The following is an 11,148-nucleotide window of genomic DNA, read 5'->3' as shown; positions in this document are numbered from 1 at the left end:
TAGAACAGACCCATGCCTCATGGTGTTAAATCAGTGCAGCTGCTCCTGTGCTGCCTTGCATTCTGGATGCTCCCACCACCTGTGCTGCAAGGCCTGTATTTATTTACCAAGTACTAGTGCCAACAGTTTTGCTCAAATTACATGCTATCATTTTTAGCCATTCTGTTCAACAGATTTTATTTTGAAAGAATTTGTATTTACAACAGTTGCTGAAGTAGCTGAAATAAAAAACAAGTCCAAGGATGAAGGATCAGCTTTTTTTCTCAGTCTGCTTCTCTGTCTGGCCTCCTTCCACAATTTCCCAGGTTGAAACAGCAGCTCTGTCCTGTAAGAGAAAGTAAGCAGGTCAGTCCTGCCCAAATGGATCACAGGTTTTTTAACCAACACGCACTCAGCAAAGCTATTCATCCAATTGAGCAAAAGAGGTGGCAATACAATCTCACAGGAATGCCACTGCTACTGATAATGTTCAGAGTTGTAAAACAAAACTAGACAATTTTTCCTATCTCAGAGGAAAGAAATACAGAGTAGAAATGTCACCTCTTCAGTGTGGAATGCTGCAGCAAGGTGCAGCCTTTCATATGAGCAGCTACACTCAACTCATGCAATCGTCTTTTCAAGTCTCAATGGCTCATGTTCCTGTCTCATATTGAGAAAAAATCTCAATACATACAAATACATTGCTGAACGTGTTTGATCTGAACTCAGGACAGAAGCCTGTTGGTTTTTGTCTCTGTAATGTGATACTGTCATATTTTTGAACAGCAATATTACAGCTAAATTAAACATTCTATTTAGAACCAGCTGTTTGATTGCAATGGTTGAAAATAAAAATTAATCTGAACATTGACACACAACGTTCCATGAGCACTGACTAATGAGAGCAACTGGAATTGCTGAATCTTTTTTTACATGAAAATGAAAACTTTTTGATGTCTAAATGAAAATGAAAACTTTTTGATGCCTAAACACATTTTACTTGGTACCATAGGTTCCAAGCATCCACAATGACAAGAAAAGACATGGATTTTTTTTAATCAGTCTGTTGCAAGATATGTAACTTCAGCCAACATCCTTTGCAATGAGCAACCTGACAGAAGAAACCAGACTAGGGAAATGACAAGCTAGAACCTGAAGGAGAAACTACCCTTTCTACAAAGCTGATTTTTAAGAAAATTAAGCTTCTATTCAAGCCACACTCTCCCTGCCCTGCCTCCAACCAGAGGGGTTCCCAGTCTGCACTGGATGGAGCTGAGGCTTGTCTGCTTCATCTGTTCTGCTGCTTTTCCACCTGCACATGGACTTCAGGAGTTGCTGGCTTGCTTGAGCCTCACGTGACAGAGGGCAGCGTGCTGGCATTAATGCATGCACACTGAGAGGTTCAAAAATTTTGTGGACATGAGGGCCTGGGCAGAAATGAGAAATTCACATAACTTCCTCAAGCAATTATTAGGCAAGCAGGACCCCTGTTAGGTGCTGTTTTACAGGGGCATTTTGGCATCAGCTGACCCAGCCATGCAGACTCATGATGAGCAAGAGGGTGCTGAGAGCCCTGATTTGTGTAGGCTGTGTCTTGTTGCACATGTGCTTTGGTGAGCCAGTGTGAGGAACTGCAGCGCTGCATTACTCAGTCTGCAGGATTCTTTGGGATCTGCAAAAGCAAGGTGTAAGCTAACTTCACAACACGCCTTCAACTACTTCCACAAGTAGTATCAGCAAAAAAAGGAGGAGTTCAGCTTCGGGTGCTTGCTGTGTGTGTGCTCGTAAGTGCATTTATGCTGAGCTTCAGGTCATTAAGTTTTTTTTTAAATAAATGGAATGGTTTGAATCTTGGCTCAAACTAATTTGTGGGGTTTTTAAATGTAAATCCCCTTAAAAACAAACAAAAACAGATATGCAAAAGAATGGAGGTGGAGCTGCAGCATTTTTCCAATAGATGAAAAGGCAGGCTGCTTCTCCAAGACTGTCTCAGCACAGTTGTTTGGATTTGCAAACTTGCTTGACAGGTGAGAGTAGTGTGGATTTACAAACAAGTTAAGGGCAGCAGATGTTGCAGCTTCCCTTTCCTTTCACAGCTGCAGCTCACCACCACCACCACGCTCTGCCCTCACCCCGGTTTTTGCCGGCACGCTCGCTGTCATCCAGGAGAGGAGAGCGCTGACCACGCTCCGCTCCAACAGGAGCGGTGACAAGTGACAGCCCTCACGCTCAGCAGCTGGAGCGGATGTGTGCTGACACTCCCTGATGTCATTGTGCTTTCCATCCTCCCACTGGTAAAACGATGGAACCAGACTTGCCAGCATCAGTTCCCAAGGAAAGGAAAAATGAACAGTATGAACTGGATGGAGGAAGAGAATGCGGAGGATTATTGTGCCGTCAAGGAGCAATGCTGACCCTCGCCTCACAGAGGCAAGAAGGGCAATGACCAAGAGAACTGGAAGAAGTAGCACTTTAAAGAAGTAATGCAGGTCCTTGGAACCAGGAGAAGGCAGTAATGCCATAGAGGGTCTTCTCTCGAGCCAGAGATTCCATTGAGATAATGGGAAAGAACACTGGCATTAGGTGTAGGCTAAAAGTAGAAAGATAGAGAGAGGAGCAGTACAGGAATCAGGCAAAGTCCCTGTGGCTCAGGAACAATTGGAAATGAAGCACTGAAGATGGAAGAGGCTTTCTAATGAAGACTTATTTTTGGTGGGCAGTGTGGGGTAGGTAGAAGGAAGGCATTATTTTCACAAGTCAACTCGGTTTACTTTCCAGTTCCTTTGCAATCTTTTTTTAAGACTGCACACATTACTCACACCCTTCCTTCTGGACTGAACTTGGGCAAACTTAGGGATTTCTGAATAACATGGGATTTTCATATTATGAGTGGCTTGCATGGAGACACAAGGCTGAGGGGGAGCAGAAGAGAAGGCAGCAGTATAGCCAAACAAAGGCTTGACTTCCACCTCCTCCTCTGCAGTCACACAGGGAGCAGGGCACCACACCACAAGCTCATGAAGGGGAATGAAGGACAAAAATATGTTTTATCTTAAAAAGTGACTGATTCTCACAAAGAGGGTTACTGTCTTCTACCTTTATGTGGATTCCAAAGGCAGCAAGGTCTCCACGCAGACTGTCACAAGCCTCCAAGAGGGGCTTTCTCTCCTGCATTAACTGCTTCCTCTTCTCCTTCTGCTCCTGCTTGGGTTCCTCGGCTCCTGCTGTTTCCGGCAGAGCCAGCGCGTAATGCCGGACCTTCGAGCGGAACCTCACCAGCTCTTCAATGACATTGGAGAGCACTGCAGATTTGTCTGCTCCCACAGCCACCTAGAAATCAAACAGGGGGCTTTACAAACATCTGATTTTTAAAAAAATCAACATCTGATATTAAAAAAATCAACCCCATCTCCATAGCAATGTGAGGCTTTATCACCTCTCTTGGTTGTGCACCTTCCACATATTTGTAGGATTAAAATGTCACCATCTCACTAATGCTGGACAAAAAGTTACAGTGGGGTCACACTTGGAAGTAATTCAGCATATTGCTGCACAAGAAAGCATTTACCTTGGAGCAGAGTGCTCTCACATGAACACAACACACAGCATAACCCAAATGGGGAACTCATCTCCACAGAAAACCTCGGATATGCCAGAAATGTGTGCAACTTAAAAAGGGATCTGACAAGTTAATGTAAGTAAGGCCTAGCAACAGGAATCCAACACAGCAAAGGAAGCCTAGCCAGCAGTTCAGACAGTTCCTTGGTTATTAAAGTCAAAGACACAGAATACACCAACTCCTTACTCTGTCTTTGAGCTCCAGACCACCTTCAGGAAACACAAATCAGGAAAAGTAATTATGTTGGCTTTAAGTCTCCAGTCCATCCTATCTCTTCTCCTTTCATCTACAGAAACCCTTCCCAAATCCACAGAACTTTCATCTGATCCACTTTACCCAAACTTTCAGCCACTCAAAAAAAACCTGACAGAAGCAGCAGCTACTGCACACAGGGCGTGGATATTTCCTGACTGCAGCCAAGCCCCTTCCTCCCCTCAGCCACTTCCAAGCGTCCCTGGCCTCCTCTGGCTTGGCAGGAGTCTCACTGGTCAATGCCTCAGGAAAGGAACAGACTCACTCCTCCTGCAGAGTCCTGCTCCAACAGCTGCCAGGACAGGAGCTTGGAGTCGGCTGAAGAGGAAGGCCACTCCTCAGCACTGGCACAGCCAGGCTCCTGATCTCACTCCTGGCAGAGAGACCATCCCTGTTTCTCATTAGAGGCAAATTCCCAAGGGGGAGCAAAAGGACAAACCTCCAACAAACAAGAGAACCTCACCGTGGTGTTTTATCACTAGGACACGAGAGTAGGAGCACAAAGCACACCAAGGCCACGGGCAAAGCTCCTGGCAGCAACATCATCTGGGAGCAGAAGGGCAGCTGAGTAATTGAGGCCAGAAGGGACTGGGTTTAGTCACCAAACAGCAGGATGGAAACGAAAGGGAGCAGAGCTTCAGAGGTCACAGACAAAAAAAGAGGAGCAGGAGGAAGTGAGGGGGAAGCTGTTGAAGATTAAGAGTTTAAAATGCAGTGAATTCCCCAAAATATGCAACCATACTAAAGAAAAAGTTTGAGATTGAAAAAGGTAATAAATCTAAGTGCCAGAACGCTCCATAGTAACCTGTGGCAGGATAAATATTTAAATACAGAAGGGAAAGCCACGATGATGGGAACAAGAAACATGCCTCTACAAACACCACTGAAAGAGTTCAAACCAGGCACCTAGTGGAGTGAGAGCCTTCAAAAGGACCAGCTTTAGGAGATGAACCGGTCTGCCACATAAAACAGCCTCTCAGGGCTGATCTCAAATTTCTGGCCCTTGCTTACTCCACAGATTGGCCCCAGCTGCACCTGCAATACACTCAACACTCAGGACTCTTTGGGAGAGCAAAAGCTTCCCAGTTCTAAAACAGGCACGATGGTTTTCACTCATCACCTTTCCAGATGGATTCATCTTACCTCCCTGTGGATAAGATCTTCTCTTGCCAATGCAGAGGGAGAGACAGGCTCTCTTATTGTAATACAGCACTAGACTGAGATGAGCCATTCCTTAGCATCCCCACTGATGACTTCAGAAGCACAGGCAGCTACATTAGGCTGATTAGCTGAGATGAATCCCAGCCCAGGCGCAAGACAGACCCACAAGCTACATGCAAACATCCAAATGAGGGGGCCCAAACACCGCTGCCTGTATCCTCTGCACTGTTAGCACAGCAGTGTCCAGGCCAGGCAGCCCTCTCCCACACATGCCAGCACCCACTGTGGTCAGGGACTGCTCCTGGAAAGCTGCATGCCTGGGGCTGCCTGGCTAAGAGGCAAGAAAGGCTGGATGCTGAGCTGTTCTGGCTGGTCTCAGAGTCAGGGAACAATCTCTACACCATTTTATTTACTAAACTGTGGTAGCCCATGGACCTTTCTGATTAAGATTTTGACAGATTTGTTTACTGGAAGCTGAAAGAGCAGAGGAACAGAGAGAAGTCTGATGAGCTGCTCCTCTCTTCCTGCTTATCTCAGACCAGCATCTTCTGCTGATCCTCCTGCCACACAGAGAAAGGGACTAGCACAGCCTAAAACAAAGAAAAGCATTCAGATACTTGTTTCAGCAGAAATATAGGTGCAGCAGATGCCTGCATACAGACAGCCCAGAATCTGGAGGAATGACTTTGCCACCCAGCTAACAAAAAAAATGTGTTTAGTATGCCACTAAAAATTTACATGCAAACTACAGGCTGTGAGGAGTAACACATAGCCAAATCACAACCAGACACTGTTTTGAAAGAAATTTTGTGAGAAAATCCATGGAGGCAAACTAAATAAATGCATTTACCACTACACTACCTGATTTTTGAAGGATGAATACTGTTATATACATTTTCTTATTATCTTCTCCCCCTCCCCAAAATAACTGTTCTGTTTTGCAGAAAAGTTTCTCTACAGAAAGTTTTCCACTACTTTGCATTCAGCTCCACATTTGAACAGGAGAGGAGCAAAGAACACCCTGCTATTCTCCAATAGTGAAGTGTCATTTTAAAAGCTTCCATAGGTTGGGATATCACCTCCATATTGATGACTCTCTTTCCCATTCAGTACTTTGCTTTGAGCTGTTCTCTCCTTTTTTTTTTCTTTCCCCATTCCTATCTTTCCAGGAACTAGTTATGTAAGGGCCCCATCGCCAGCTCATTGTCCTCCCCTCCCCATATCCCCCCCATGGCTCAAGGCAGAGCAGTCCCTTCCCTTGGCTTTTTGCAGAGGAGTGGGATCCCTCACAACTGCAAATATTCACACAGCTATTGAAGCCAGCCTGGATACAGCCATCAGGAAGAAGAGGAAAAGCTGGGGAAGGCCAGAGACATTACAGGACGATTTAAATGCCTCCAATGCCTTTTTCTTGTTTCATTCCTCAGTCTTTCATTTCCACAGCAAAACTGGTGCAGAAGTCACATGGGAGTACTTCCAAGAACTAAAAAGCCCACACTTCGTTCCACCTGCTCATATACTCTCCTAAAACATCACAGGAGAAACTGCAAGCGGTGCAGAAAGGTTTACTAAAACCATAAATAACTTTTTTACATCTGATGCTTTCAGAAAGCACTCTATGAAACATAGGGGCTGCTACCACATCCTTGAACACATAGAAGAGATATTTCATTACCTGTCTTTCTCCAAAGGACATCCCAAGAGCACTGAAAAAGCCTTCAATATAGGAAATAATGCTTCCATACACAACAGAGCTTCTAGGAGATCCAGCATCCTGTTTAGAAAACACTCAAAAGAGATTGTCCAGTCAATACACATTACAGAGCCCAGCATCTCTCTGCAGCCTAATCCACAAGGGAAAACTACTACTAATTATAAAGATCTACCTCCATCAGGAACACCTGCCCAAGCAATCTTACAGAGATACAGAAGCACCTCACAGCACAAAGGGAAGGGATTTAAGTAAACAAGGGAAGGAAGAGCTTATCACCAGCCTGCACAGCAAGAACAGATATAAGAAGCTGCCACACATTACATGTGTGCAGTAAATTAGAAATAAAAATAGCACTTCTGGGCATGAAAGGGCTGTGTGTATGGAAACAAAAAGAACAAAATCCCACATTCATAGGCACCTATAATATAAAAGATTAAAAACAAATTATTTGAGTATCTTATTAATTTGATCCATGTGGAGACCACTTTGAAACAGTGTATGGCATTTTGTCATGCCCTGGTAGCACCAGCAATCAGCAGCAGCAATAAAATAAAGATTAAATGACAGACTGAGGAGCAATTTAAGGGACTAACCCTTCCCTAAAAAATAAAAGTGATGATATGCACAAGCAAATCAGCAGCTGGTACTGGATTTTATCTGACATCTTCCTTAGGGCCTGAGATAAGCTATAATATAAAATGTATAGGAAGATCTGAACTGGGAGGAGCTGGAGCAGGCCACTGGGAGAAAGGAACAGAAGCATGACATCTAAGGTGAGAAATGCTTAGCAGGGAGGCTAAAGAGAGGTATAAGTAGTTATGTGGATTTGCTCACAGTTCTTAAGGAGAAAAATTACACTCATGATACAGAGGGAACACTCCAGACAGCTGAGCTCTACCCAGAAAAGCTCCACCACCTCAACCAGAAATCCGAGTCAGCTGCTCCACAAATATCCCATCCCATTCTCAACAAAACAACTGACAGGAGGAATTCAGGAGGAACAAGCAGTGACTGACAAAATGGGGGTAGTTGTATCTAGGAGTGGCAATGCCATTACAGATCCCTGCTGCAAAGTGTTTCAGGTCAGGGATCTGCTCAGAGAGTCAATTTGTAAAGATAAGGCTAAGGACAAAATTTAAAGCCAATGCCAAAACAGGACCAGAGCGAGGCAGGATTTCTAAACCAACAGTCTAATTCTCTCTTAAAACCAGTTATTACCATTTACACAACATTTCTTTTACTACACAAACATGGTGACCATGATGACACCAGTACTCAAGGAGCACAGCAACAAGAGTGAGGTGCTCACCTTGAGTGACACAGGGAGCTGCTGGTAAACGGAAAACCCAGAAGTGCTTCAGAGAGTGTTTATTGCTCAAGTCTTGTCCTTACCAGATCTTTTCTTTGTATCAGCATGAGAGATCTTAACAGGGTCTTAATTTGCCAAAAGCCATCTGAAGACAGACTCATGCTGATGCCAGTTACAGGAGACAGCAGAAGCCACTCAGTCCCCAACGCTGAACTCGCCACCACGACTGTCCAGTGCACCTGAGGCTGCCGGCCAAAGCCCCTGCAGCAACCACCCCCCACCACTTCCCAGTTTAGCCTAATTTCTGTGCATGGATATTAAGCAAAGAAGCAGGGTAAGAACACAGAACCAGCACTAAAATTAGCAGCATGTCACAACAGCTTCAGGACTTCCAAAAGCCTTAGGTATAAATAATATAGGGCAGCAGGAAAGAAACATCCTCTGGACACAACAGAGCACAAAACAATAGCCATGCACAATTCCTGTGATAGGGTCAGGACAAATGGGCTCCACTAAGGTCAAAAATTTATGGAGCTTTGTTTCTGCTGGTATCTTATGTGAACAACAAACTAATCTGTCTGCATTAAGCAGTAGGACAGTGGACAGCTGTCATTTTCTGATCTCTGTATCCTAATGGGTTACCTTAGTAACAGCCTTAAGCTGTCTGTTGCCATGGTGAATGAGGTCCATAATTGCTGCAACAGCCCTGGAGGTGTCAAAGTCATCTGCAAACGCAGCCTTCACGGTTACTTTTGTGTTGGCTAGCCTTCAAGAAGAAAAGGTAACATTTGAGATAAGACAAACAAGATGCCAGCAGTATGCTGAAATCATCAGTCATTCAGCCAGAGGGAGTCACCAAAAGGACATTGCCATCTCCTTCCCAGCTGTCCTGTGATGGGCAGTGCTGCACTCATCAGGGAGAATACATCTTTCTGCTGTGAAGGGAAAAATTTTTTGCATGTCAAAATCCTAAGTGTTATCCATTCAATAAATATACATGGCTAATCAGAGGGGCCAACAACAACAGAGCAAAGTTTGCCTTAAATAATTTAAAAACAGATGGAAAATGAGACTGATATTAAGCATATCAAAGATCTCACTGAGTTCTGGTTTTTTTTTTTTTTTCCAGCAGCCCATTAATCATGCTAACAGCATGTTTCTCTTCCAAAGGCACATCACAGGCAGCTCTCCAGTGCCTGGCAAGAAAGCTGTCCTGGGGCTGGCCAAGAATCCTGTTGTCAGGATTCGACTCAGAACCAAGCACTGCCTCCTCATTTCCCAGGAGAGCCCAGTGCCAGTCCCAAGGGATTCCACTCACCATGGCCCAGATGGAAAGGTCCACTGGGACCACTTGTGTAACAGTGCCAAAAGCCAGCAGGCAACCAGCACTGATCACCACAGAACCTGCACCACCAGCTGCAGCCACTGGGAGAGGGAGATGAGGAGAGCAGCAGGGATAAATGGAGAGCTACAAACAGCTGCTGGCAGCATGCTCCCACACACAGCCAGGTGAACCAGAGCTTGACAGCGCTAGCCCAAGGATGCCATTTCCCAAAAAAGTCCAAGGAGCAGGGGGACCTTAAGCTGTCCTAGCATCTCTGGGGCTGTCCTGAGCCTTATTTTGCCTGTTTCTGTAATTTTTTGCCTGGAATGCCTACCTCCCCTCAGATACTGGATGGCTGCTGTTCTAATTCATTCTTCCCAACACTCTTCCCTGCAAGCTTACCCCTCTCCACTGAGTATCTAACACTTTGCTAATTAAGAGCTTTGTTTCATTTTCATTGTTTTTACACCTAGGAATGCACAAGTTGTGCCCTCCCACACATCGCCTACTGATTATCCATTTCAACTTCCTCATGCCTCTCAGCTTTATCTTGCACTAACAGATCTCCTGCAGCCTCCTGCTGAAGGATTTGCTTTTGCCAAATACCACAGCTACTTAATGCAACTCCACTTTCTCGTAACAGGCTCCAGTGCCCCTTGCGACCCTCAGTCAGTGCAGCCACAAGCTTCCCCAACAGTGAGGTACTTGAACCATAAGGAAGCTGCCTCTCGCCTCCACAGCACAGACCATCTCCCCTCTGATTCTACAGCCCAGAGCTGCCACCACTAACTTTGCTTTGTGGCACTCAACGCCCCTCCTACCCTGACTCCATGCTCTGCTCTCAGCTTTGCACTCAAGACACAGCACACCTCAGTCCTGAAGATCACCTGGTTTTCATAATGGACTTCAAAGGATTCTCCTCACCATTGTCAGGGTCACAACAATTGTAATTGCTTCCTTCCCTGTGGCATCCCTGCCCACGGCCAATCTCTCAGTAGCCCCTTCTCTCCTCTGCTGCACACCACAGTGCCAGCCAGCCTGATTACAAATACACATGCCCAAGGTGTGTCACTCTCCAGTAATCCTCTTTCTTCTCCAGTCACCACTGCCCAGCTCTGCTTACGAACCGGGGAGCCTCACAACTGCCACAGCTTTGCCTCCTACATCACTCACCAGGGGCAAAGATGCCTGTGTTAGGACAGGCACACCAGAAAAGTAACAGTGATCTTAAAAACACAGTGAACTGAGTATAGCAGACTCAGAGCAAAAACAGCTGGCTAGAAAAGAGAATTTTTAAAAAAACCTGCCCTTGCTTTTTGGGCTGAGAGGGAGGACTGTTGCTTAGTCCTTCTTGTCCTGCTTCTTAAACAGAACCCCTGAGTCTGTCAGCAAACTAGTGCTCACATAATCACAATCTTTTAAGATACAGGAAGTGCACTTACCTTTCCCACAATATGTCTTCTCTAACAGGGTCACACACCAGCTGTCCTTTTATATAAGCATTTGCATCTCTAATAAATGAGGAGATTGCCTGAAGAAGGTTCTTTGCATCTTCCATGCTCTCCTCACTAAATTCTACTGCTGAGAAAAAAGAAATCAAGGCATTATGATAGAGAGAATGTTGTCTGTCATACATAGGAACAGTATTTGGAGACAAAGGAGAAGTTTGTTATTATTTGTATAGCAAACTTCTTACAATTAATTGCACATTTAATTAAAAGCTCCATTCTTCATCCACACAAGATGGATTAAATCATATAAAAGACAATGACTACATATGACAAAGTATA

General features: G+C 44.9%; 1 protein-coding gene across 1 annotated transcript in view; it reads right to left on the bottom strand.

Annotated features, from left to right (window-relative positions):
• Nucleotides 1–160: 160 nt before the first annotated feature.
• Nucleotides 161–11,148, bottom strand: part of CARS2 (cysteinyl-tRNA synthetase 2, mitochondrial) — a gene marked incomplete at its 5' end in the record, with an annotated part of 35,551 nt that continues 24,563 nt past the window's right edge. Inside the window, 5 exons of the mRNA XM_041472290.1 lie at nt 161–325; nt 3,076–3,309; nt 6,687–6,785; nt 8,677–8,800; nt 10,801–10,939. Coding sequence (XP_041328224.1) covers nt 251–325; nt 3,076–3,309; nt 6,687–6,785; nt 8,677–8,800; nt 10,801–10,939 — 671 coding nt within the window. The remainder of the gene's footprint in view (nt 326–3,075; nt 3,310–6,686; nt 6,786–8,676; nt 8,801–10,800; nt 10,940–11,148) is intronic.

The sequence above is a fragment of the Pyrgilauda ruficollis genome, unplaced genomic scaffold (genome assembly GCF_017590135.1).
Source record: "Pyrgilauda ruficollis isolate IOZ18807 unplaced genomic scaffold, ASM1759013v1 scaffold29, whole genome shotgun sequence".
Taxonomy (NCBI): domain Eukaryota; kingdom Metazoa; phylum Chordata; class Aves; order Passeriformes; family Passeridae; genus Pyrgilauda; species Pyrgilauda ruficollis.
This window is presented reverse-complemented; position numbering and strand designations above follow the sequence as displayed.